At 47.6% G+C, this 26,885-nt stretch overlaps 7 protein-coding genes across 11 annotated transcripts in view; 4 read left to right on the top strand and 3 right to left on the bottom strand.

Annotated features, from left to right (window-relative positions):
* The window catches only part of LOC6538005 (transcription factor kayak), a 29,473-nt gene extending 15,196 nt beyond the window's left edge, over window positions 1-14,277 (top strand). For 2 of the 4 annotated variants that reach the window (XM_015193118.3, XM_015193119.2), the window contains exons 2-3: window positions 11,471-11,807; window positions 11,873-14,277. In XM_015193118.3, the coding sequence (XP_015048604.1) occupies window positions 11,471-11,807; window positions 11,873-13,119 (1,584 nt within the window). In that variant the 3' untranslated portion in view covers window positions 13,120-14,277. Of the gene's footprint in view, window positions 1-1,794; window positions 2,349-7,675; window positions 10,955-11,470; window positions 11,808-11,872 lie in introns of those variants that run through there. The other 2 variants (XM_002098504.4, XM_015193120.2) reach the window with 2 other exon arrangements.
* A 400-nt stretch (window positions 14,278-14,677) lies between these two features.
* Window positions 14,678-15,888, top strand: LOC6538004 (D-beta-hydroxybutyrate dehydrogenase, mitochondrial). The gene is made up of 2 exons (XM_002098503.3): window positions 14,678-14,827; window positions 14,883-15,888. The coding sequence occupies exons 1-2, from the start codon at window positions 14,712-14,714 to the stop codon at window positions 15,772-15,774; spliced, it is 1,008 nt and encodes a 335-aa protein (XP_002098539.1). The 5' UTR covers window positions 14,678-14,711; the 3' UTR covers window positions 15,775-15,888.
* Window positions 15,770-19,440, bottom strand: LOC6538003. Its single transcript, XM_002098502.3, has 8 exons — window positions 19,204-19,440; window positions 19,004-19,096; window positions 18,302-18,895; window positions 17,906-18,244; window positions 17,638-17,844; window positions 17,027-17,574; window positions 16,890-16,965; window positions 15,770-16,833 (listed from the first exon to the last, which is right to left on the bottom strand). The coding sequence occupies exons 1-8, from the start codon at window positions 19,363-19,365 to the stop codon at window positions 15,925-15,927; spliced, it is 2,928 nt and encodes a 975-aa protein (XP_002098538.1). The 5' UTR covers window positions 19,366-19,440; the 3' UTR covers window positions 15,770-15,924.
* Window positions 19,441-19,736: 296 nt separating this feature from the next.
* On the top strand, window positions 19,737-21,669 carry LOC6538002 (caspase). The gene has a single exon (XM_002098501.4). It carries the CDS (start codon window positions 19,979-19,981, stop codon window positions 20,996-20,998), a length of 1,020 nt encoding a protein of 339 aa, XP_002098537.1. The 5' UTR covers window positions 19,737-19,978; the 3' UTR covers window positions 20,999-21,669.
* A 126-nt stretch (window positions 21,670-21,795) lies between these two features.
* LOC6538001 (electron transfer flavoprotein subunit beta) lies at window positions 21,796-23,061 on the bottom strand. 2 transcript variants are annotated; one of them, XM_002098500.3, is made up of 4 exons: window positions 22,978-23,061; window positions 22,862-22,915; window positions 21,999-22,730; window positions 21,796-21,937 (listed from the first exon to the last, which is right to left on the bottom strand). In XM_002098500.3, the coding sequence occupies exons 2-3, from the start codon at window positions 22,910-22,912 to the stop codon at window positions 22,020-22,022; spliced, it is 762 nt and encodes a 253-aa protein (XP_002098536.1). In that variant the 5' UTR covers window positions 22,913-22,915; window positions 22,978-23,061; the 3' UTR covers window positions 21,796-21,937; window positions 21,999-22,019. The 2 variants fall into 2 exon arrangements, with proteins under 2 accessions (XP_002098536.1, XP_039232254.1); XM_039376320.1 differs by having other exon boundaries at window positions 21,796-22,730.
* A 215-nt stretch (window positions 23,062-23,276) lies between these two features.
* LOC6538000 (3'(2'),5'-bisphosphate nucleotidase 1) lies at window positions 23,277-24,464 on the top strand. The gene is made up of 2 exons (XM_002098499.4): window positions 23,277-23,761; window positions 23,826-24,464. The coding sequence occupies exons 1-2, from the start codon at window positions 23,383-23,385 to the stop codon at window positions 24,365-24,367; spliced, it is 921 nt and encodes a 306-aa protein (XP_002098535.1). The 5' UTR covers window positions 23,277-23,382; the 3' UTR covers window positions 24,368-24,464.
* LOC6537999 (protein claret segregational) lies at window positions 24,370-26,828 on the bottom strand. Its single transcript, XM_002098498.4, has 3 exons — window positions 26,482-26,828; window positions 25,782-26,422; window positions 24,370-25,726 (listed from the first exon to the last, which is right to left on the bottom strand). The coding sequence occupies exons 1-3, from the start codon at window positions 26,702-26,704 to the stop codon at window positions 24,485-24,487; spliced, it is 2,106 nt and encodes a 701-aa protein (XP_002098534.1). The 5' UTR covers window positions 26,705-26,828; the 3' UTR covers window positions 24,370-24,484.
* Window positions 26,829-26,885: the final 57 nt, after the last annotated feature.

The following is a 26,885-nucleotide window of genomic DNA, read 5'->3' as shown; positions in this document are numbered from 1 at the left end:
ATCGAAATCGGAGCCAGTCCACAGACCCCCATCATCATCACCGGAAGTTTTGATCATGCTACGGAACTGCAAGTGTTATCGCCGTGGATTTTCTTATCGGCCAAAAGGAAAACAATACGCAATGATAACTTTATTTTAAGCCCCTGATGTAAACGCCTTGCAGATACGTGCCCTTATCATAAAATGCCCAACGCATTCGGCAGAATCGCTCATTATTCATTATTTGATTTGTTATTCGTTGTGTCTGCCAAATTATTGGGAACTCTAAGGTCCGACTTCCTGTCCAAAGATAGATACGTGATTATGGGCTACCAGAATCCGCTCTTTGGCTTCCGAGTGGAAGTGTCGGTTATCAGGAACTGGAAGCTAAAACCTTATCAAGTCAGTCGGTTTTTTTTTGTGACGTCAAGATTGCGAAAAGTACTTCCTGCGAAGGCTACTGTTCCGGTTTATCGCGCTCCAAATGAAATTATTTTTGCCACTCTCTGACATAAATTTTTGGACTTTATGTTGCCCAAATGAGGAGTAAAAACCCAGCATTTCAGCATATTAAAATAACTAAGCGCCTTTATAGTAGGCCTCCTTAAGCACAACTCTGTAAAAAACTACCAAGTTGCGATAGTTTATCGGGAGAAATTTTCTAACAATCTATACTATGTTAGGCGTGTGTTTTCCCGGATTCTGAATCATTGAGATTAGGTAACTTAATCAGTAATGTTAAAATAAGTGCCACTGGATATCCAGCTTCTGATTTGAGGAATTTGCTTTGGTTTCTTATCAAGCCAGGCATTAGTTTCCGTAGGTTTATGTTTCGTAGCTCTTAGCCAGTCAGCCGCCTGATCCTGAATACTAATTGACTGTGAATTTCTTCTCTCGTTGCAGGTAAGTAGAGCAGAGCCCACAAATGTCCAGTGTCACATGACCCACATTTGGGTGCACCACTTTCCGCAACCCTCTACCCAACCCACTCACTGACTGCTTTACAAGGGGGTTTCGATTTCGGCTTGGGTTTCTCATGTAAGTGGCGACGCAAGGTCATTGTGGCCTTTTTTTTTTACATGGCCGTCGGACGATGGGGCCCCATCAATATTTATTGAAAGCTGGCATATCAATAGATAAATGCCTAGAAACAACACCTGCAGCCGGAGAATCGAATCGAATCGAATCGTATCGAATAGATTCGAATGGAATGGAATGGAAAATGGTTGGTGGAAGTGGAGACCGGCGAGCGGAGCCACCTGAGCCTACGGCGGCGACATCGGATCGGCGGGCTATGGCGACCCATTTCGGAAAGCTATTCCCCGATAAGAGAAGCCAGCCAAAGTCACAAAGGCGCACCATTCATTTGATGGCGATGGCGGTGCTGCATTCGGTGGGGTTTACCGGGGTCTTTAAATTTAGTTGCTTATGTCATAACTAAATTGTCTGGCCGGGGCGATAAGATAAACGGCTATGGCATCGCCAATCGGGCGGGGGGGCCCAAGAATCGGGTAAACAAAAAGCGTAGTCAAAGAAAAACTGGGCACGTGAGAGCCCCCCTTCCCCAAAATAATAAAAAAAAAATCATCTCAAAAAGTCAACCAAAAAGCAGCGAGCAGCGGGTTTAACCCAAGAGATACATTAGCTCTGTGAGCACTATTCAGTTTATTTGTATCGTTTTTGCTCAGGAAATGCCAAAGCCAACGAGCTTTTAACTCACTCATTCGATTCACTCGCTCGTTGCGCTCTTTGAGTGCGATAAAAAACACTCATTCGGCCGCACTGGGTTTTTCGAATAAAAAGCGAGCCAACGGCGATGACGCATTTAGTCTAAACAAGTTGGCCGAGCCAAACGCTTCGGGAATAGAGTGATAGTGAATTTCGTTCGCCATTTGAAGCTGAAGTCGTGCAAAATACGTGAAAAGTTCTGAAGTGTGTGCGACTCAGCATGAGAATTCAACAAAAACAGACCGGGTATTCTAGGAAATATTGAAAACAGACAGCGCCAATAACAAATAATTCGCACGATCGCGCGCCACTCGCGGAACACAGCAACAGCTACAGCTACAGATACAGATACAGATACATTTAGCCTGCGATACAGATACTTTTGTGCCAGTGCTTCGGTGTGCGAAATACAAAGGCGAATTTCGCCAGAAATCGCTTGAGTCACTTTATAGACTTTTGTGCGGCCACAAAAGCGAATCAAATATATTCAAAAAAAACACCTTCGCTTCTAAACAAAAAGAAAATAAAAAACAGTCAAAACGGAAGACCTACTGATCTACGACAAGATGACGCTGGACAGTTACAACATCTTCAACGATGAGTACTTGTTCAACATGCCGCTGTCGCCGCTGCCAAAAGTGGTAAGAAATGTGCCGTATTTTCAGGCCTACGCCTATGCCAAATATGTTAGTAGGGTCCCGCCCTTTTTCGGCCTGGTTAAAATGCCAGCGTTATCGGTGTTTGCCATGAAATTTCTAGAATTCCCCTGAGCGCAGTAGTAACTGATACACATATGCGAGTGTACATAGTGCGTATGTATGTACATTTATATGGGCGTTATCGTTGCCAATTGGGTTCTTGGAAGCCGGAGATCCCCTTTTTCCAATGCTTTTTCAAAGCATTCTACGTATGTATATGGTGTTATATTGTGTTTGCCTTGCGATAAGACCTTTCCACCAATTCCTATTTCCCCGATCGCCCGATTTGCGCTCATTACTCGAAAATGAATTGTTTTATTCCTTGCTCGCGATAAGCGAATTATTGTTGGCTGTGGCAAGTGTTTTTTTGGTTTTTGGGGTGGTTGTATGGGCACATCCATCATTGGTTTCGTAATTATTGAAAATCATTATATTTTGTCTCGAGTGCTACGTGACTGATTATGAAATGTGTGTGTTTTATGTTTTATTGGAAATATTTGAGTTCTAGGCGCCTAAAATGCAATGCCTAATCAACTTCAGTTGGCATATTCCTCTGGGATTTGTTTTTTAGTCAATTTATTAATTTTTGCGTGTGCAAATTCATTAAATCAAGTGCACCCTGCACCCTGGCGCAGAAAAAGCTGAAAAGTTATTGCCAAAAATCACCCTCAACGGCGAATCACGTTGCGATTTCATGCCACCATTAACAGTTAACATTTTCCGGCTTAAAGTCGGCTTCTTGCAGTTTTGTCTGCTGTGTTTTAGCCATATTTACCCGTTTTTTGCCCATTTTTTGTTGCCCACTGCACTTCACAGTCGAGTGATCCGGTCTGGTTTTTCGACGATTGCGTCTGGGTTTTGGGCTTGGTTTTGGGTTTTTGGGCCTGGTTTTGGTGGTAAATGCTGTTTCTCCATGAAACATGGCACATGGAACAGCCGGCGCCACTCGCTGATATCGCACACGTGCGATTTTCGTGACAATTTATCAAGTTCTGTGCATACAATATTATTTTTCACTTTCCGCCGCGAGAAAGACGGGGACTTAATTTAATGGTAGAAAGTGAACGAGGGTCCGATGGTGTGACCCTTTGACTCGTGAACCTCAAACACACTCGCGTGACACTTGATACTCGACTTCTATGGCGGGACAGATGTGTGTGTTTTTTTTTTTCATAATAATCTCATATATATATACAAGTATATCTTGCAATTGGAGCGGTTCAAAGTGACGGGCTGCAAGTCAAACACTTGCTTAGCCCCAAATGGTTCCATTAAAACACTACATGTAACATGCAGCGGCCCACATTATTATCCCCACATTATTATCCACACAGCTGTGGCAAAGTCCAACTTTCTTTTAATTAACTGAATGGCCGTATATGGTGCGCTCTTGAGGCAATGTGTTTGTGCTTTTTCGAGGGGGTTTACGTGGACTTTCGCAATTGTTTTTCGGCTGCTTACATGTGGGCGACTTCGATTGGTTTGGACTTGGGCTTAAGTTTGAGTTTGGGTTTGGGTTTAAGTTTGAGTTTGAGCAGTGACATGAAAGAAATCACTTGAGGGCGCTGCTTTCGAGGGCAGACAATAACTTTCCTTTGTCTACAGCTGCCCACAGCCCCCTAGAACTGGCCTAAAAACGCACATATTTTTTTGGCCAACTACAGTGGAGCCAACTGCAGGGCGATCTTCGTCATGCTGGTGGAGCGTGCAACTGGAGTGCATTCAATTAGGTTCGAATTAAGCATTAAATGTGTCTGCGCACTTAATTGCATTTCCAGTCAATTTAATTGGGTTTTCTTCTCAGCGCCATCAAATGCAGTTTGGCAGCCCCGTCTTCAGCTTCTTCTATTTATTTCAGCTGCCAGCAAAGTTTGCTGCAGATAATTTGACAGGACACAGCGATTGCAGAGAGCAGTTGTCCTGTAATTGAAGGAGTCCTTTGCCGCGGACTGTCTCTTTTACCAGTGTTTTTCCTTTTTTTTATTTTTTTTTAGTTTTTGCTGCCATCGGTAATTTCGTGCTGGCAAATGTCCTGGGCGTTTGATGGCTGCGGTCATGTCCTTCTCGGAATTGGCTAAGCCAAAAGGCGAAGGAAAACCCAAAAGCCCGTGCCCGTGGAATGGAAAGTGAAAACAACTTTTACTGCTGTCTTCTCTCCTTCCATTTTTGTCTAGCTTGCAGTTCGTCCTTTCCTTTCCTTTCTGCGCTTTTGTGCTTTTTGCTGGCTGTTGTCCTTGCTGGCGCCTGAAAGTCGCGTCGCTTGTTTGCCATTTCCTCGAATGCAAACTCCGCCATAAATTCGCCCATTTTCAGGGGCTTCCCCGCTTTTCGCTGTCGCGCCGAAATGCATTTAAATAAATTATTCCCAGACCATTTTGTCGCGTCATTTTATTAGCTGCACGCTTGCGGCGTCCATATGTATCGAGTGTCCACTTTAGTTGGCCAAATCGGCCTAATTAAGCCATCTCAACGAGCCGAGTGCATTGGCAAGTGTGCTATCGATTAAGTGGCCAGCCAGTCAGTCAGTCAGCCCAGGTAGATGATAAATAATACAGAGTACAAATAAGAACTCGGTTCATTGCCCTGCTTAACAGGCAGAACATAAATATTTTCACTCTTTCTGCGTCGTTTTCCCCCCTTTTTTTTATTTTATTTCTTGTTTAATATATCTCTGGCAAATTTGCTTCTTCCCTTGTCCACGCCCTCGGAACAAAAGTCTGATTAATTTGACACCGAACTCAGAGCCGGCGGAATTCGAGTCCTGTAAATTTATTTCTTCGCTGCTTTTGCTTTTGCATTTGCGCTTTTGCGCTTTTTGGCAAAATTTTGAATTATGGCCGCGCTGGGGCAGCCAGCGAAAATGTTAAACTTTAATTCAATTTCGGGTCGTGTGGGCGTTCCGTAAATGGACAAACGTCAAGTGATTTTAATGACGGCGCTGCTTTCTGTTCATGCACATATCTACTTAACATATATCTGTGTATATATATATGCAAATATATATTTGTACTTTGCATAAATGTTGGTTATATAAGGGGGCCCCTCTGTGTTTTTGTTTTGCGTGCCTAAAAAAGGCCGGCAATTTGTGTGGATGCGACTTCTGTCGACTTTTGTCGACTCTTTTCGCCGGCCGTTGACTCTGGGCCACTCCAAAATTCTTTAGAGCCGCGTTGGGGGGTGGGGTTGTTAGTGGGGGAAATGGGGCTTTATCAGCCGAATACCGAAATCAACTGAGACCGCAGACTGCAGACACCAGACATCCGACAGGCGGCACTTAGCGAAGTCAACACTACACGGCAATCGGCCATTTCGCTTGGGCATTGCGGTCACGTTCTCCTTTGCCAGCAGCAGCAGCAGCAAGCTAAAATAAAATACAAAAAAAAAAAAATCAGCAAAATAATACGAATATAAATGAAATGAAATAAAACAGCAAATATGATTGCCGCCCCTCCTTGCGTTAATTGTTTTATTCGCAGAATTTGCATTCATGTGCAATTCATACCGAGAGCCGAGTCTCTGGCAAAGGTTCATATCTGGAATTATGCTTATCGTCAAGGGAAGTGCGATTGCCAGTTGCACTTACAAAGTTGGCGGTGCACCGAAAATAAAATCAGGGCTAAATGTGAGAGGAATGTAAAGTAACTAGCTAAGTCACTGAATATACAGCTGTTTTGTAGGCAAATAAATTAATTTAGTTGGAATTATTCAAAAATATCTAATTTTTTTATTATGATTTTGCATTATTGCCGAAAATCGATTTTCTCCGCTTTTACGATTATAAATATCAGTATTTTGATCATAACATTCGAAATATTGCTCCAATTTGGAGTTTTATACCTCGTTGAGTTCGTAATTAAATTTCTAATTTCTAATAACTGTGTTTACAACAAATTTTTTTTATTTTTTTTTTCAATTTTTTTCATTTTTTTATATGGTAGTTCATTAACAATTGTCTTAGTGCATTTTGCAACAAGCCGAAGACGCCGCACTTGAACTTGTCAACTTCAAGTCTCTTTAACTTGCAGTTTCGCAGTGACATTGCTGCAACTTTGAGCAAACAATGCTGAGCTGCAGTTTACTCAGTCTTAGCAGTCTTGGCCGATTGAAAATCAAAATCAAAATTGCATTATTTTGTATTATTTTGCTCGGATCGGATAATTATGCGCATTTCTAACTAAACAAGCGGCGACCTTCGGCATGCAATTTCTGTATTATTTCGCATTTTGTTATTTAACAAGCTTGCCAACAAATTTATGCCACAGCAGCAAAAATCGGCAGCAGCAGCCGCAACTAAAGCGTTGAAACAAAAGCGAAACACGGGCTTTGAGTTGCCAACATTTAGTTAACATTTGGCCAAAACCGACGGCCTATGCTAACGCGCTCTGTTAGCCTTAGCCTTTGTTTTAGCCGCTCCAAAACGCCTATTAGCCACTTTGATACGAGTATAAACAATGCAAATTGTCGTCGCTGTTTTCGTTTTGTCTCCGTGCTTGTTTTTGCCTTTGATGATGCCAAGTTTTTTTCTGTGCCGTCATTACGTCATTGTCAGGCTAAAATTGGCCTAAAAATAGCCCAACACGTCAGCTGAAAGCAGAAGGCAAAGTCTCGGGCCCGAGAATTTCTTCGCCACTCAACTTGTTGCACCTCCACGTCACTCCCCTCGTCACTCCGCCACAAACACTGAATTTCGCCGAATGCGATTTTGAACTAATCAGAGCCAAGGTCAAAGTTGATGGGCTAATCAGAGTGGCAGTGCGGATTTGCAGGCAATTGATAAGTTCCACTTCAGGGAAAGAGTGTTTTTATTTGGAAATATAACACTTGAAATATATTTCAGGTTTTGAGATTATGGTCATGTTGAAGTTCCAGTTCTCAGGATATTGAAATCAACTTTTGAGATTATTGATATGCTGAAGTTCTCAAGAATATTGAAACCAACTCCTGAGATTATAGCTATGTTGAAGTTCAAGTTCTTAAGAATATTCAAAACAAACTTTTGAGATTATAGCTATGTTGAAGTTCAAGTTCTCAAGAATATTCAAAACAAACTTTTGAGACTATTGTTTTGTTGAAGTTCAAGTTCTCAAGAATATTGAGACCAACTTTAGGGGTCACTTTAGTTTGGTTTGGTTTGGTTTGGCGATCAAATTTGCAGCAGTCGCGTGTGTTAGTCAGCAATTTGGTGCTAAAAAAGCTGGCTACGTCAGTGTTTTTTTTTATTTTTCTGCTCATCACGGCGGGCTGTTCGATGTTCGCTGCTGGTTTCATTTGGTTCATAATTGACCCCCAGATGTGAACTCGGTGCCCCGTTCCGCCGTCCGATAAGAGAGAATCGAGATGGGCAACCGAGTTGGCTGGCTTCAATTTAGACAATTCAATTCGCGGCTCTTGATTGCCAGTGGTTGGTTGATCATATAGAATATGATCACTTGCTTTGCATACGTACATGGGCGAACATTACCTAAATTGACTGATTCATCATCGACTAAATGCGGTTCATGTGCGCGAGGGACAAGTTCAAAAGGCACATTTGCTTGTCGGGGAAAAAGTGGGTTAAAACGAAAGTAACTCGAACAACAAAGGTGTTTTAAACTCAGGGCGGCCGAGTTGAAAGTAAACTGCGCATACGAAATATAAAGTAAATATATCACAAAGAATAAAATCGATTGTTTGCTGTCAATAAGGGAACGGCCTTTGGGATTTGAGATTGGGGATTGGGAAACGCGGCTGCGATAAGATCGCCAAATAAATAAGCACACAAGCCGCACAGCTCGCTGCACAGAGAGAAAACATGCGTTGCTACTTTGCAATTTATGTAGGTACTTATAAGAAACTAAAAGTTCAAACTACTTTGCCCAGTGTACGAGTATGTTCGCTCTTAGCCCACAACAAAGGCCAGCAATTAGCGTATTGGCCAACTTGCTGGCGACGGAAATAAACGCTCGTGGCGAGACAGGGGGTCTGAACTGAACTGAAAACTTAGTTAATATGGATGTCCCCCACACGCACACACCTGTTCATGGGACATCTGTCGTATTGGACAAATATATATATATGTATATGTACATATATGTATCTTGTGTTTACTCGGAACCATCGGTTTTGGCCAAAACATTGGGCCTGATTTATGGGCGCCTGAAAGGCTTTTCCGTGGAAGCGAAGAAGAGCCTCTGTAAATTCGGCAAATCGGAACTAACTCACACACACACACACACACCATTTCTACCACATTATACTATAGTTAACTATATGTATTTCTATTTCGCTATAAATGTGGCAAAAGCGAGCGTGGTCGTCGTGTGGGCAGCCGCTCAATTAAGAGCAGGCAGCGTTTAGGATTATTTGATTTCCCAGTGGTTGTCTTCTAATTTGAGCAGCCAGCTCGCACAACACACGCCCAGCAGACGACAGCTCTCCGGGTTCTCTAGTTCTCTAGTTCTCAAGATGTATAAATATATACGTACAATGCATATACATATGATACACAAGTACATTTATATGTATATTTATCCGCAGAGATCTCTCGATCGCGATCGTTGCCAATTTCGCTCGCCGGAGATTCTGATGCGATTCAGTCGCAAACGAACAACGAACCATCGAAGTTTAGAAAATATCTAACAATTAAAAGCGAACGCGCGCGCGCTTTTCCTCGAATCGAAACGCGAAACGCGCCACTCAAACAACGAAACGAAAATAAATTTGGAAAATTGCAATTGTCGTTTGGTTTTCGGTTTTTCAGACGCGCGCGTGCATTGCCAAAACGAATCAGAAGCTAAAACCAAAAAAAAAAAAAAGAAAACAGTAGCCACAACGAATCTAGAGGATATATAGACGCAAAACGACGCACATTTCTCGACTGCAAGCGCGTGGATCGAAATATATATGCCGACGTATAATTATATATAGCCAAACCCAGAAATAAAAGCGAAAAGGGAGGCATAACTGTGAGAGGCGTTGCCCATGGCCGAGGAATTTCAAAAAAACAAACGCCCCAAAACAAATGCAGCATTAATTGAACTAGCTCAAGGCTCGAGTCCCACTCAAATCCGCAAATTCGCATAAATATATATCTCTATAATTATATAATCAAATTTGGATTACTCACCAGCACGTTGGTGGGGGGGACACGTGTCATTAGATTTTGGACCGCGCACACTTACGATACATTGCGTTGATTATGAGCGCTTTCGCCGAGCGGCATGTGCGTTTCAATCCTTTGCGAAATCAGCAAACGCTTATCGTTAAGCGGCTGAGACCGCCGGAGAGCCAGCACTTCAAGAACTGAGCAATCGAATGGAACCACGAATATCGAACCAACGAAATCTGCTCACGGCTCGCAGCCAGCGAACCTTTTTTTTTTATTTGAAAGAAGAGCCAACGCAGAAGGCAAACGAAATATAAAAAGCTATTTAACAAGCTATAAGCCAAAAACGAACGAATTTCTAAGCAACTAGAACAACTAGAACAACTAGATCAACACTGCGACAACAACAAGAACAGCAACAACAAGCACAGGAGCATCCAATCGAATGGAATAAGAAAGACATTAAAAGGATCATCACCACATTGTTAGGGAACTTTCGAAACTTTCGGGATACAAAGTCCCAATTTGTACATATACGCGTATAGCTAGCATATAGAATTGTTTTTGTTGATTTTGAATACAGCACACATATATCATTGTTGTCCCACTTGTTGTGTTAGCTTAGCTAGGCTAAGGACCCATAACGAATACTAGTCAGCCGCCCAACTGTGCGTATACGCAACGCGAGTGCGTATACTTAATATTTAGAATTAGATTGATAAGCAGCGAACAAATGATGAAAAATCTCAACGGTAGGGCGCACAATGCGTGCTACCATCCCTACTACCACCACCAATCGCTGCACTTTGCCCAGCAGCAGCATCTGCAGCAGCAACAACAGCAGCAACAGCAACAGCATCAGCAACATCTGCATCTGCAGCAGCAGCAGCAGCAGCAGCAGCATCAGCAGCTGCCAGCGCCGCAGCAACAGTTGCGTCATCAGCAACGGCAACTGCCCACGCAGCCAGCCTACCAGCAACCGCAATCGATTGCCCACAATGCTTTTCCACTGCGCAGCAGCAGCAGCAACAATTATGGCCATGTTGCTAGTAGCGCCTACGCTGGAAGTAGCGGCAGTCACAACAGCAACAATGCGGCTGCCATGGCCGCCGTCTGTCAAATGCAGAATTTTTTCAACCAGCAGCAGCAGCAACAGGAGTACAACAACAATTGCATGGCCATTAATTACTATCAGCAGCAGCAACATTACCCTCCTGAGTCGCAATCCTCCGCCTCCGGCTGGACTGAATCCCCTGGCCAGTCGCAACTCGCCGCGACAACAGCAGCAACATGCAACACCGCAGCAGTTACTGCAGCAGCAACCGCAGCAGCCACTGCAGCTGCAACAACGAGCACAACTGCAACATCTGCCGCTGCTGGCAGCGACAACAACAACAACGACAACTTCGCAATGGACGCCAGTGAGATAGCCACTTTCCTCGCCAACGAGCTTTTCCTACAGCAGGTACCACAGATCGATGATGCTTCCGATTCTGGTCGAGACTAGGATAGATAGATAGATAGATAGATTTGGGCGCGAAACAATTGGCAAGCGGTGTGCGTACTTATTCATCGCCGAAAATAGAACAAATGCGGAACAACAAAGGGGTGGGCAAGTATAAACAAAGTGATGGATTGGCCGCCTCTCTTTGGCTCTCTTCGCTTTTTGTTTGGCCAAAACAACACGTTCGCTAATTCCCAGAAATGTACGGATAAGCAAGTGGTCTTACAGACTTAGAAATCGCTTTTGATGTCGGCTGGTTACTGAACCTAACGAATTACTCATGTGATAGGAATAACATATTCCCCAAACATCCTTTAAATCTTTGCGGGCAACACTGCGTATGCGTGATATTCACTCATATGGCACTGTGCAGGGTTTTGTGGTCATGGGCTTGGTGTTTATAGTAATCCAAGAGTAATCAAAGTTGCATTCAATATAGAATTATTTACTTATTATCCAATTGTTCTGATCTTGCAGCTCGGCAGCTTTGAGACCGTTCAGAGTGTTCTAACGCTGACGACGCCCACGTTGACGCCGACCACAACGCGCAACATCGAGGACACCATCGGCCACTTGCTCTCGGACACGCAGCCCGATCGTGGAGCTGGTTGCGCGGGATTCGCAGTGCCAAAGGTGCTACCCAACGCCATGGGAGCCATTGAAGCCCTGGGCATGGGCATTCCCTCCGGAGTTAACTCGCTCCCCATTCAGCCGGCATACGATGTGAACCTGGCGCAGGGCAGCGATTCCGAGGACTCCAACGCTTCGTACAACGATACGCAGATGAATGAGGAGCAGGACACGACCGATACTTGTAAGTGGAGCTGCCCCTTTTACCCCTGAATGCCTACTAATTTCATTCCCTGCTTTCGCCTGCAGCAAGTGCCCATACGGACAGCACCTCGTACCAAGCTGGCCAAATCATGGCGGGCAGTGTGAACGGCGGCGGTGTCAACAACTTCACCAATGTCCTGGCCGCCGTCAGCTCCACTCGTGGAGCCGCGTCGGTGGGCAGCAGCAACGCGAATACCTCAAACACGCCGGCCCGTCGTGGCGGCGGCAGGCGCCCCAACCGGTCGACCAACATGACCCCGGAGGAGGAGCAGAAGCGGGCCGTGCGCCGGGAGCGAAACAAACAGGCGGCGGCACGTTGCCGCAAGAGGCGCGTGGACCAGACCAACGAGCTCACCGAGGAGGTGGAGCAGCTGGAGAAGCGGGGCGACAGCATGCGCAAGGAGATCGAGGCGCTGACGATGAGCAAAAATCAGCTGGAATACTGTCTGGCCGCCCACCGGCCCACCTGCCAAAAGATCCGCTCCGACATGCTGAGCGTGACCACCTGCAACGGTCTGATTGCCCCGGCCGGACTCCTCAGTGCCGGAAGCAGCGGCAGCGGAGCGAGCAGCCACCACAACCACAATAGCAACGACAGCAGCAACGGCACGATCACGGGCATGGACGCCACGCTGAACTCCACCGGTAGGAGCAACTCGCCATTGGATCTCAAGCCGGCGGCGAACATCGATAGCCTGCTGCTGCAGCACATCAAGGACGAGCCACTTGATGGCGCCATCGACTCAGGTTCCAGCCTGGACCAGGATGGTCCGCCGCCCAGCAAGCGCATCACCTTGCCGCCCATGTCCACGATGCCGCACGTTCACATGTCCACGCTGATGACGCCCACCGGTGCCTCGTCGGGATCTCTGCAGACGCCGATCACGAGCACGGCGCCCGTTGGATTCGGCAGCGCCTTCCCGGTGACCACCAACGGCAGCAGCATCAACACCATCAACAGCATCAGCCAGAACAACATGAACTCCCCCACGCTGAATGCGCTGAACAAGGTGCCCAAGGAGCGGCCCAACACGCTGGCCTTCCAGCGGCCCGTCGGCCACATGCACTTGACCCTGGCCAACAACAACAAGCCGGGTGGCCCCACGCAGATCCAGGGAGTGCCCATCCAGACACCCTCCACTGGCACCTTCAACTTCGACTCCCTGATGGACGGCGGCACTGGCCTAACACCCGTCTCCGGACCCTTGGTGCCCAACAGCTCCTCCGCGAACAAGCATCCGTTGGAGCTGCCCACGCCCACCGCCGAGCCGTCCAAGCTGGTCAGCTTATAACCGGACAGGATCTGGGACGGGGAGGGGGATCGAGTCAGGATTAAGTTGAGTTTTATATAGTTGATGTGCTGATGTGCTGGTGTGCGGCAAGCGAAACGAAAGGAAACCAAGAAGCACTTTTCTAGTGTAGTGTAGGAGATGTTTTCATTTTTGTAATATGGTAATCATAATCGTAATCGTAAACGTGACGAATGTTTTGTTTCGTTAACTCTAATGTTTTTGTATTATTGTATTATTATCTTTATTATGGTTAATTTATGATTTTGCTATGTCTTTTACATACGCCGAGCTACATATGTTATGTACTTGTAATTTGTGCAATTTTCAAAACCTTTTCATTGCGCGTTATTGTATTTTCAAAAAATATAAGAACGCGAACGACCGACGATGCATGATGAGAATGAATGAATAAGGATAATAGGGCGTGTAGATTTGGAGGATGCGTTGTGATATTTATTATAAAAACGAATACAAAAGATACCAGGATAAAACGAAAGTAGAAAGCAAACAGGAGAGCGTCTAATGAAAGGAACTAAGCCGGTTTTAAAATTGTACATTTAAACGAATCGCGTAAATATATGAAACACAAAATGAATATATTCAGCATACAAACTAAATACAATGCCTTGAGAGAGAATTAAGAAATGCAAACCTTTATATATATATATATATGTAGAGATCTATAGAGATGTATGTACATTTAAAGCTAAACAATAATGGCGTTAAAGCAAGTTTTATATTGAGCAAAAGCAAATGTGAAATGAGATAAATATACTTATTGTACTCTGTAAGCTGCAGTAGAAACCCAAATATATTTTTACTAAACGCAACAATGCGCTATTTTCAAATACCATTTATAAGAAATGACAAAAGCAATTATTTAATATGTAATTATGTATTATGTATACCAACCTATCCACAACCCACAACCTTAAACCCAAAACTGAAAAACTAAAAACCCAAAACAATTTAACGAAAGCTGATCAGGTATAGCAACTCTCGCCAGTTTCCACAGTAACTTCTCTGAATATTCAAAATTTCAATCTATCCAAAACCAAACCGATCGATAGCCACTAAATGCACTTATAAGGGCAGAAAAACACCAAAATTTAAAAATGAAATGGAATAAAATAAAATAAAAACACCGAAAAACCTAAAGCCGAGTTGTAATATTATTTCTGAAGTTATACCTCAACAGCGGCGATTCACATGACTTGCAAATGGTCTGGCTCGTCGTCAGGTAAACACATCAGGTAAATTAGGGTGGACCAACGAAGGCTGCCTTTTCCATTACCACAGACTTGAGGTGATTTCACATGGAAATGAACTCCTTTGAGAAAGTGTATCTAATGTGAAAATGTGATCCTTTAAGTTGTGGAAACGGAATCATTCAGTTGCTATCATAAAGACCAGCCTGAAGGGCAGGTAAACGCACCAGTGTTCTTCCACACCAACTGATAATACACACACACACTGCATATATTCATTTTCGGGTTTGCCTTATTTTGCATTTTTTTTGGGATCTGCTGTTTTTTGGGTTTCGGTGCAGCCGCGAATCGGATCTTTGTTTCAGTTACTCGAGAAGCGGCGATATGAGCGGCAGTCAACTTCTTTGCGCCCTCCGACGATCGCTGGGATTGGGCAGGCAGCAGCTGAAGGTCGATAGCCGGCATGTGGTGCTGATCACGGGATGCGATTCGGGATTGGGGTAAGCTAACTGAACCGGGTGCAAGTAGAAGCTACTAACGCGTTGCCCTTGATAGCCACTCCATGGCCGTTTACTGCCACGAATCGCTGCACATGACCGTGGTTTCCTGCTGCCACAACATCAAGTCGGATGGAGCTAAGCTGCTGCAGAGCCTGGGCTCGCCCGGGAAAGGACTCACCAGGATGCACACCTTGGAACTAGATCTATTGGAAGCCGATTCCATTCGCCTGGTGCATCGGCAGCTGAGGGACATACTGGCCAAAGACCCCAGCTATCGTCTAACGGCGCTGATAAACAATGCAGGTGTTATGTGCTTCGGGGAATTCGAATGGCAGCTACCGGAGCAGATCGAGGCGCAGATCAACTGCAATCTGCTGGGCACCATGAGGTTAACACGCGAACTGCTGCCCCTGCTTCGACAGCAGCAGGGCAGGATCATTAACATAACCAGTCACTGCGGATTGCAGGCTCTTCCAACTCTGGGTCCTTATGCCGCCTCCAAGGCTGCCCTTCGCTTTTGGACGGATGCGTTGCGTGTGGAACTGCAGCAGTATGGCATGGAGGTGATCAACTTCATACCAGGATCCTTTGTCCTGGACAGCAACATCGCAGCCAGGCAGCAGCAGCATGCTCAGAAGATGCGCGAGGCCTTCAGCCCGGAGCAACACGCTCTGTACGACACGTACTTCGAAGCCTTCAATGGTTATCTGAAAGTTCTGAGCGGCTTCAAGCCGCCCAATCGGCTGAGGAACGAGTCGCTGCTGGCCAAATTTAAGGATGCATTGACCAGCTCACAACCATTGGCCTTGTACATCGAGGAACCCCGTAGATACCGCCTGTATCGCTGGCTCTTTTCGCTGTGCCCCACGCCGCTGGTGGACTGGCTCACGTTGCGCTTCTGCGCCATGCCCACCTACGAGTCAACAAACAGGCGGGAGAAGATTTAGATTAATCCGTAGTCTATACATTTTACATATACATTGTAGCACATTTGGAATACTTGGCTAAGGGCTGTGGCAAATAAATCGAGCTGAATCCAGGGAATCCATGGAAAACGCCAACATGTGATCACAGAAAGCAACTGGTGGTGGTGGTTTCTAGTAGACATAGCCGCGGCAGCGCTCGAACACCGAATCGTTGATCAGCTGGAACCACTCGCTGGCATAGGTGGAGTCCTCCGCCGCCCGGAACAGCTGTAGCTTTTCCTGCGTCGGCAGCGAGGAGCAGAGATAATAGCTGATGGCAGTCTCCGTCAGGTCGGCATGGTAGTTCTTCAGCGCCCACTCGAGCAGGCGCAGGCAGTTGTGTGAGTCCAGGAACTGGATGAGTCTTTGCTGCAGTACCACCTCCATATCGGGCATGATATACACGCGGGCCATCTCGTAGGCCTGCAGCAGGGCAGGGTAATCCGGCTCGGTCAGGTGCCGCTCCTGGCACACGATTAAATGCAGAAAGTAGCGCAGTCCACTGGCCGTGTAATCCTGCAGCTGAATCTCGCCGGCGTGACCCTCGCGGAAATCACTGTTGAGCATCTTGTTAAACACTTCGCTGGTCTCGCAGAGCAGCTGCTTGTTGAACCCAATGGAGGTGGCATCAGCTCCATGACCAACAAGGAAGCGCATGTCGCAGTTGGCGTGCAGAGCAGCGGATTCACTGGCCCGCTGGTTGCAAATTCCAGCTGTGCTTTCCGCTGGTTTGGCTTCTGACAGAACGATGCCCAGTGTATACCGCGCCATCGATGTCACTGCATCCGCCGCCTCATCTGCGTAGTGATCATCGGTCTTCTTGCGCAGCATCATGTCGAATAGCATATTCAGCGCATTGCCGTCGTAGAGGAACTGGTAGAGCAAGCGATGGCTCTTCACGATGTAGGCCACCGATATGGCGGCTCTCTGTTGGGATATCACATCGTCGCAGCGTAGGAGACGCACTAGCTCCTCCTTGCCATAATTCGATTCTCCCACATTGGTTAACGTCTCCAGGAAGGCGAAGCCGTCTTTGCGAATCTAAAAAATACGTGCGGTTAACTGTGATGAACATTAGAAGCACGGGATCATTTTACCTCCTTCATCTTGGTAAACTGGTACAGTTGATGGACCACGCCATGTTTTATTATGTGGGCAAAGAACTGGCTCTCCCTGAAAGGTTATAGTTGCAATCAGAATACATACAAATCTTTAGGTTACCTTGTCAACTTACAGTAGAATATTTGTCAGGGCGTTTGAGAAATTATTGTTAGCCCCAAACAATTTGATTGCTCTTATCAGGGTATCCAGTGTCTCCGGCTTTCCCAGCTCCACGCGCTTGTTCACCATCAGCGTAATGCGATAGATAAGGTTTTCAATTATGTCGATGGTGTTGCATGCGTGATTGCGGAACTGGGCTAATTTCGGTGGCACATCCGAGCTCAGTTCCTCGAGATCCTCTTTGTCGGACAGCGGATCGTCAATGGGTTCGCTGCCCTCCTCGATTAGTTTCAGTATATCCAAAACATTGGACGGCTGGGGACGATTGGCGGCAATGCGACGCTCTCGTGTGTCTCCATTGCTATTATTTGTGCTATCATCCTCATCTTCGTCATCATCACTGCATGCCGGTGAATAGTTGTCGTCGTCATCATTCGTCAGCAGATCTTTGCACACCGGAGACATGCTGCGCGAACTGCAGGGACTGGTTGTGCGATAAGACCTGGGTGAACTGCTCGGCGATTCAAAGTCCGAACCTAAGGTCTCGTGGGTTTTTGAGAACTTGTGCATGAAAAGTGTGTATAATTAGCATGTGGCTTCATTACGTATGCTGCTATGAAATACCTTGCTCAGGGTCTCTGGCGTTGTGGGATCCGTCATTTTCCTTTTTTTGCCACCTTGTAGTCTCTCGTCTCGCCGACGTTTGTGATGCTCATCGTCGCTGGTCAGGTAATCGTTTAGTTCCCTCACCAACATGGGCACTAGTCCTTCATAAAGCATAAGTTCCATGCTCAAGTTATCATATTGAAAGTTGTAAAGAATGTGGAATAGCTGTCGAACGTAAAAGGAAACCATTAATATTCAGAAATCAAGAGGTATACCATCATCTCACCGAAGATCGCTCGCTTTGCGAGTTAGAGTCCCGAATCATGGCCACCAGCTTGCGCAGTGCTCCACATCTCCGGATCTTCGAGCGGCTGCAGGCATCGGTGGATAGGGTCAAAATGATATTGATGCAGTGCCGGCTCTCGCTTTCGCTAAGTGGCTTTGCCATATTCACGGCCATGAGCATCTCGCAGGCAGCCACAATGGCATCCGCAGTGCTCAGCATGTAGAAGGCAAAAGGATCCTTGCAGAAGTTCGAAAGAATTTTCAAGGCAGAGGCCCGCTGGTCGCTTTCCTCCTTTACGAAGCACACAATGGAGGCGAGCGAGGTGTTCCAAGAAATAGACTAATAAGAAACGAGTATTAGCTACTGCCTTTTGGAGAACTTGGAAACTAATCTTACCTCCCAAGCTTTCAGTCCAATCTGCTGAGCTGAGATCAGGACCAGACACTTCAAAATCTCGAGGGCCAGCTCAACGGCCGCCTCATTTTCCTTGGGCAGTGCGTAGTCACAGTTCCTTGTGGAGTTCTTGAGCATCTGGTGGTCGAAGATGTCACTGCGTACACCCTCCAAATTCCGGGCCACCTCCTCGAAATACTTCTCGCGGTGCTGGTTCCTCTTCAGGCCAATCAGCGTGGACATCTCGATGTCCGGAACGGGCTCCTTGGGCGCCTCGTCGTTCTTCATTACGGCCAGAAAAATGCGCATCAGCTGCTGGAATCCATTGGCCATGAGGAAGTGCTTTAGAAACTGGTTGCTGGCCAGCAGAAAGCGGCAAACGCGGAATGCCATGATGCGGGTCTGCACGGCGCTGGTGGACTCAATGATGTGGCAGATAGCCGGCGCAATGGCCGCATAGTGCACGTTCAGATACTGGGACGCCTTCTTGCTCTTGGCGATGTTTCCAAGCATCCGGCATGCGCGACATTGGATCAGTGGATTAGGTATGGTCTTCAGAATGGTCACCAGCGGAGGAATCACCTTGCATTCAACGGCCTGCAATGTTTTTTATAAATGAAAAATTATTTTTAAATACAGTTAAATATATGCAAATTTAAACGGTTTGTTTTTAAAACCTCTTTGCTGGTATTTTGATTTTCTCACCTCAATGCAGGCCTGTTCGTCGGTGCAGCAGTTCCCCAATATGCTCAATACCACCTCCATTATCTTTTCATTCAGCTTGGTGATCAGGCGCACCTGGAAGACGCAATTAATGATCATTTTAAAAATCGACTCAAGTAACGATCCTATCTGCGCGGCAGTGGTTGTCAAACCACTATGAGTGTTATGACTCCCAAACCCACCATGATGTGAACGCCCCCAGCAGTGCGAAATAAAACAATGCCATTTTTATCCTTCACCAGATCGGTGCGCAGCTTCACGAGGCATTTGTAAATGACTGTTCGATCCGTGGAGGTCTTTAGCACTTCCAGCATGCTCTCCACTTGCTCTGGTGTCCAGAACATTGGCAATTTTCTTAATTTTTATACAAAATGAAACAATTCAACAATTTCAACAGTGCGTCTCAAACCTTTATGCCGATGTGACCGTGCACAATGGAGTATTTTACGGTATTTTGGGGTATTTTTTGAAAATTCAAGAGCGGTCTTACTTTCGTTTTAGATCCAGCTGCGAACTCAATTGTATAATAATTTTGGAAGCAGGCCTACCTATCATGTAACATTTATATTTTAGGCGCAGTTATACGAGTTTCCATTCAATGATATTAAATTGTTCTTGTTGCACTTGCAGAACTCTTAATTCTTAAAAAGAAATTTGATTACCTTCTTTGTTTACCATAATCGTGACACGCGGGCTGAAGTGTCATCTCTAGATCAGGCGCTATTTGGTGTTTTTCAACTGCCTGCAACGGTCATACAAAATTCAAGACAAAAACGCAAGCCACTAAAGTAATTAGTTAATAACTAGCTGTCTTTGTTGCGCGTAAACACGGACTTCCCCCAGAACCAAGCCAATTCGTCCAAGTCGTGCATCTCCGCTTTTCACGGATTTGGAAAAACCAGTTTCGCAGTGCTTGTGACTCATCAGTTTTCGCAGGCTCAAGGAGAGAATTTCGCCATGGACGCCAGCAACAATGGAGAATCCGCCGACCAGGTGGGAATCAGGGTAGACAATCCCGAGCAGCCCAACGATCATACAGATGCCCTGGGCTCCGTGGGATCTGGAGGAGCGGGTAGCAGCAGCCTGGGCGCTGGATCCTCGCATCCTTATGGAACCGGAGCCATTGGGCAGCTGGCCAACGGGTACAGCTCACCCTCGTCCAGCTACCGCAAGAATGTGGTGAAAATGGTCACCGAGCGCCATGCAGCCGAGTACAACATGCGCCACAAGAACCGTGGAATGGCCCTGATCTTCAACCATGAACACTTCGAGGTGCCCACCTTGAAATCCCGGGCGGGAACCAATGTGGACTGCGAGAATCTGACTCGGGTGCTCAAGCAACTGGACTTCGAAGTGACCGTGTACAAGGACTGCCGCTACAAGGACATCTTGAGGACGATCGAGTACGCAGCGTCACAGAATCACGGCGACAGTGATTGCATCCTGGTCGCCATTCTGTCGCACGGCGAGATGGGCTACATTTACGCCAAGGACACGCAGTACAAGCTGGAGAACATCTGGAGCTTCTTCACGGCCAACCACTGTCCCTCACTAGCCGGCAAACCCAAGTTGTTCTTCATACAGGCCTGCCAGGGCGACAGATTGGATGGCGGAGTGACCATGCAGCGTGGTCAGACGGAAACCGATGGCGACTCCTCGATGAGCTACAAGATTCCCGTGCACGCCGACTTTCTGATCGCCTACTCCACGGTTCCCGGCTTCTATTCCTGGCGCAACACGACCCGCGGAAGCTGGTTCATGCAGAGCCTGTGCGCCGAGTTGGCGGCCAATGGCAAGAGGCTGGATATCCTGACCCTGCTCACTTTCGTGTGCCAGCGGGTGGCCGTGGACTTCGAGTCCTGCACCCCGGACACTCCGGAGATGCACCAGCAGAAGCAGATACCCTGCATCACCACCATGCTGACGCGCATTCTGCGTTTCAGCGACAAGCCGCTGGCTCCAGCTGGACGGGTTTGATGGCTAATGGTATGGATCAAACGGTGGGTACGGCGAGGTGTGTGATAAACCAAGTCGCAATTAAGTTAAAACTTCATGGGCTAACGGCCTTAGCAGCATATTTTTATACAACACTTTTTTACCCTGGCCAAGTGCTCGACGAGATTGGTGCCACTGCCCGTTTATTTTATTTAAGCACAAAGTATCTTTCAATTGACATTTATTAAGGTCGCATTTAGCCATCTATATTCATATGTAGGGGTGGGTAGATCGATAAACTTAGAAAACTAAGAGGTTTTTTACTCCGGCCAACATTTTACACCGCTTACTTGATTGTTTTGACTTGCCAACTGAACAAAGAAGATCTCAAAATTCAAAATTTTCTTTTTAACTTAATCTAAGAACAACTTTTGCCTCTCAAATTCTCGATCGAGAATGTCGGCCCACCCTTATCTATATCTACCTTAGACCATTTACTCTCTTTTTACAATTTTATACACATAGGTATCTTTATAGTATAAGCATGTGTCATGAACGTCCAAAACGAAAACAAACGATTTTAGCCTGTAGTTGAGCATTTCGTGAACAACATATACTATCTCTATGCCATTTGTACTCTTATATAATACACGATAGCAAATGTTCTCCTTTCAAGTTAACCGCTAATAAATCCGATTGAAAACAATGAAAAATCAATGACCATTGGCTGTTGACCCTGTCGCCTGTTTTGGGCGCCAAGTTGAGCGGGATTTCCTGAAAAGGCATCATCCGGAGAGACAAAAAAATAGACGAGTCCAGCCATTGGCTGACCCTGAACGTACGATTTCAGAGCTTACAATCACTTTATTCTTAGAGCTGGACACAACGAGAATGAATTCCAATTTAGATTTCACTTAAAGCACACGGGGTTGGGTTGAATTCAGAGAAATTTAAAGCCTGTCAGCAAATCCGACTCTCCGGCTAGATAAATGCACGTTTCTGATAACTTTCGACTAAATAAAAACGTAGAATTTGCGCTCACAATTTGCTAGTTGAGGAACATCTAGATGTGGCCGCCCTCCTTCAGCTTGGCCACCAGAGCATCCACGTCAGCGACAGTGGCACCGGCCTGGCGCACTGGAGGATCCTCCACGGAGATGACCTCGATGCGGGGCGAGGTGTCCACGCCGAGATCCTTGGCCGTCACCTTCTTCAGGGGCTTCTTCTTGGCCTTCATGATGTTCGGCAACGTGGCGTAGCGAGGAGTGTTCAGCCGCAGATCGGCGCTCAGCACAGCCGGGGTCTTGGTCTTGATCGTCTCCAGACCGCCGTCAATCTCACGGGTGATGGTCAGACCGGCGTCCGTCTTCTCGATCTTGTTGCAGAAGGTGCCTTGTGGCCAGTCGAGCACGGCGGCGGTCATCTGAGCCGTCTGGTTGGCGTCGTCGTCGATGGCCTGCTTGCCAAGGATCACCAGGTCGGCTTTTTCGTCCAGCGCCAACTTGGCTAGGATCTTGGACACGTGGATGGGCTGCAGGAGCTCGTACTCGGCGGCTGGGATCTCCACGTGTACGCCGCGATCGGCGCCCATGGCCAGGGCGGTGCGGATCACCTCCTGCGACTGGGCCGGTCCCACGGAGACGGCGATCACCTCCTCGGCCAGCTTCTTCTCCTTCAGCTTCACCGCCTCCTCCACGGCGATTTCGTCGAAGGGATTCATCGAGTGCTTCACGCCCTGGGTGACCACGCCGCTCTTGTCGGGCTTGACGCGCACCTGGACATGGGAATTACAATCGGAATTAGTTTAATTGCCGCTTAATTAAGGCGATTACGCAAAACGGAGCGCAACAAGTGATAAAAGAATAGAAGGTACAAGATGCGCAACAGGCTGCATTCCAAACTCACCTTGACGGCGTAGTCGATCACACGCTTAACTCCAACCAAAACACGCGCCATTTTCTAAAAAATTAGTTACAAAATTGAACAAACTTACAGAAATTCATTGAGTTTCAAGAACTTACCTCTTCAAGATGGAAATGAACTGATTTGTGGGCGGCGGGGGCGCGGGTGGTCCAAAGGTCTTGTGTGGCTGCAGCGTTGCCGGACTATTGCGTTGCCGATTATTTACAGCTATAAAAAATCCAAATATTCCCGCTGAAATAAATTTGTAATTGAAAATATCATAAACAAATATCAACTTAAAAAGTAACTAAAAACATGATTGATAAAACTTATTATTTCTTTATTAACTATAACTTTAACCATTGACGGGGGAGTAAATAGCAATGCGCTCTCTGCTCCTCTCTAGCCGCCATCAGCTGTTGCACTTTCACCGCAATCATTTCTCCGCAGCGGCGAAAACATCGCATTCCAATCTTGAAAAGATCTCCCACATCCTTGTCCCAAACAAATAAGATAAGAATAAAATGGCTGCAGCTGCCCCGGTGATCATGCGCGTCATGGCGTCCTCAATTAGCACCGCCAAGCGGGCTGGAGGAATCATCCGCGACGTGCTCAAGAAGGGCGACCTGGGCATAGTGGACAAGGGCAAGAACGATCCCCAGACGGAGGCAGATCGCTCTGCCCAGCGCTGCATCATCGCCTCCTTGGCTAACAAGTTCCCCACCGTGAAGATCATTGGCGAGGAAGGGGGATCCGATCTGAATGTTTGCGACGACTGGCTGGTGAACGATTTGGATGAGGGATTCCTGCAGCAAAGTTGCCCCGCTGAGTGGAAGGATGTCAAACCCGAGGACTTTGTGATTTGGGTGGATCCCCTGGATGGCACAGCCGAGTATACACAGGGTGCGATCTAGAGATACCTATAGAGGTTCCTATTTAAAACCAACTCTCTTCCTTTCATCCGCAGGACACGTGGAACACGTGACCGTCCTGATCGGCATAGCTGTGAAAGATGCTGCTGTGGGCGGCATCATACATCAGCCCTTCTACCAGCAGCCCGATGGCGAAATGGGTCGTACCATTTGGGGCCTCAAGGGTCTGGGCACGGGAGGATTCACGGCGGTGCCCGCGCCAGCCGGCCAGTTCATCATAACCACCACACGCTCGCATTCCAATGCCCTGCACCAGCAAGCGCTCAATGCATTCGCATCCACAGAAGTTCTGAAAGTCGGAGGCGCTGGGTTCAAAGTGCTCCAGCTGCTGGAGGGAAAGGCCCATGCCTACGTCTTCGCCACGCCCGGATGCAAGAAGTGGGACACCTGCGCACCCGAGGCCGTTCTGGAGGCCCAGGGCGGCTGCCTAACCAACATCAACGGCGAGCACTACGCCTACAATGCGGATGTGGAGCACGTGAATCGCCAGGGAGTGCTGGCCAGTCTGGGACAGAACCATGCCGCGCTGGTGGAAAAGATTCCAGCCGAGGTGCGGGCGGCAGTGGGAGCCAAGTAAGATAGCTTTCAATTCCAGTACTTTATTAGTTTATTTGCACTAAAAGTAAACACATAAATTAAGCAATAACAGGTTAGAAATTTGAAAATTGTTAAAACTGGGATCAAAATGTATTTTTTATTTATCGAAACTGCCACTGTTGTTGCTCTGTGTGCTGCTATTGGCCACCGAGTTATTTAGGTAGCGATTCCGCTTGGCCTTAGCCATTTTGCAGGAGTTTACGGAGGCCGCGAAGCGCAGCGACTTGACGGACTCTTGGAAACAGTCTTGGAACGGCGAGACGTTGATGAACATAAGGGTTTTCGAGTTGCCGCCCAGCGAGGGCATCAGTAGGTGCGTCAGCTTAGAGTTCCTGTAGGGGATGTGGTCCTGCTTCTGCAGCAGCGCCAGGATTACGTTGGTCAGCTCCGACAGCGAGCGATTAATGTTTTTCGTCTCCGTCATGCGGGTGCTTGTCTTGGGGGACTCAGAGCCCGCCAAATCCACCAGGTTTATGGACCCCACCGAGATCTCCTGCTTTTCGGCATGTCGTCCGATGAGCTCCAGTTTGGTAACAGCATGGGAACGGGAGGAGCGCTCATTGCCAGCTGTCGAGGCGGTGGCACGGTTCATTTTGGCCGTGTGCATGAGTTGGCGCAGGTGATCGGGATCCAAAACCGTTTCCTCGGTTATATTGGACACGTAGATGTCGTTCTTGTTGTTCTTGGCCATACGAATCTCCATGTCCTTCTGCTCGTTACTCAGCAGATCGTAAAGCACTTCGTTGTAGATCTCCAGGAAGGTGGCCTTGATCTCGTACTCCCAGCCCAAATTGCGATATCCCCGGATGGAGTCGAAGAGCAGGTCCACCGTGCGCGGTATGACGCCCACACTCTCCGGCACGCCGTCCATCGTGTATGTCTTGCCACTGCCCGTCTGTCCATAGGCAAAGATGCAGATGTTGTAGCCATCGAGAGCGGACTGGATGAGCGGCGAGACCATTTCGAAGATGTCCGACTGCGAGGAGAGCGGGTGAAAGACCTGGTCAAAGGAGAAGATCTGCTGGCCCATCTTGCTCTTGGCCTGTGGGTCAATGCTCTGCAGCTCCACGGTCGACTCGTCGTGGTAGTTCCAGGTGCAACACATGCGGTTCTCCTCAGACTCCAGCGGCGGTCGTATTCGACAGAAGACCCTGATGTTGCCGCGCAGGTCCATGACCGTGTTGTGCAACTCCTTGCGCTCCATGTTCGACTGGAAGAGTTGCTCCTTGCAGATCTCCAGCTCGGCGGCCTGCTGCTCATTGCAGCGCAGCAGTTCCTCGGTGCGCTGGCGCAGATGGACCACTTCTGTGCTCAGAGCAGCATGCTCCGTTTTTACTTTCTGCAACACATTGTTGTTACATTTAAGCTCAGTTTTAATTTCATTAAGTACTCACCTCATGTATTGCTTGCAGCTCGGAGAGCTCCTCTTTGGTCCTGCCCAGCGTCGAGGTGATTGTATCAATTTTGGCGGTATGCTGCTTCACCTGCCTCTGAAGGCACTCGTTGTCGCTCTGGATGTTCTTCAGCGAGCTCTCCGTCTCGATGAGCTTGTTCTGGGTCTCCTCCAGCTGCTGGGGCATGGACTCCAGCTCGCCCATGTCCTCTGTTTGCTTCTCGTACTTCGTCTTAAGCACCTTGTGCTTCTCCAGCAGATCATGGAAGCGGGCTTTGAAGTCGTAGGGGGCAATACGCTTGGTCGTAGCAGCAGCTGTGCCTGCTGCGGACGATGCTGCTGCTGTTCCTGCTGGTTTCTTCGCGGCTGCTCCCACGGCAGTTCGAGGAGCAGGACGCGTTACTGGTGGTCTTTTGACAGCTGTGGAACTGGTTGACGTGGCGGGCGCAGGACGCACTGGTCGCTGGCTGGGAGCAGCGAGTGCACCACCCAGACGAGAAACTTTGCTTGGAATACTGGGCAAGGAAGGAGCAGCAGCAGTGCGCTTGTTTCCACGCAGTTCGTTGATGTCACAGGCACTACGACTGCGTCTCAGCTTGGCCCGGTTGCCCATTTTCATGGGTTCCGGAGAGGCGGCACGTGCTATCGAAAAACATCAAGGATTAGTGGAGAGTCCTTTGGAAGGCGGCTTCGTAACTCACCTCCTCCTCCGCGGCGCTCCAGAACCTGGGGCAGATTGTTGAGGTCCCTTGAGAGGGGCGGCAGTAAGTTGCCGCAGTACGTCTGGTTGGCATTGAAGGCGCCGGCTCCACCAGCTCCACCTCCCAATCCTAATCCTGCGCGAATTCGATCTGTGGGCAGCACGGTTCTCACCGGCATCTGGGGTCGCTTGATGCCCGACGGTTTTGGTAGCCGGGATTCCATCGCCAACTAAGTTATGCCCAACTTAAAAGATACGTCCAACTGTTTGTAACCGCTCTTATGTATTAATTTTGCGTTGTAGATATTCAGACAAGCGACGCCGCCGATTCCCGCCGTTATTTTCGATTGCAGAGATGCACTGGGGCAGTGTGACCATTTGAGTTGAGAATACGGCGTTGCCAGC

Source organism: Drosophila yakuba, chromosome 3R (genome assembly GCF_016746365.2).
Source record: "Drosophila yakuba strain Tai18E2 chromosome 3R, Prin_Dyak_Tai18E2_2.1, whole genome shotgun sequence".
NCBI classification, from domain to species: domain Eukaryota; kingdom Metazoa; phylum Arthropoda; class Insecta; order Diptera; family Drosophilidae; genus Drosophila; species Drosophila yakuba.
The sequence above is the reverse complement of the archived record's forward strand: the minus strand, read 5'-3'. Positions and strand labels throughout refer to the sequence as shown.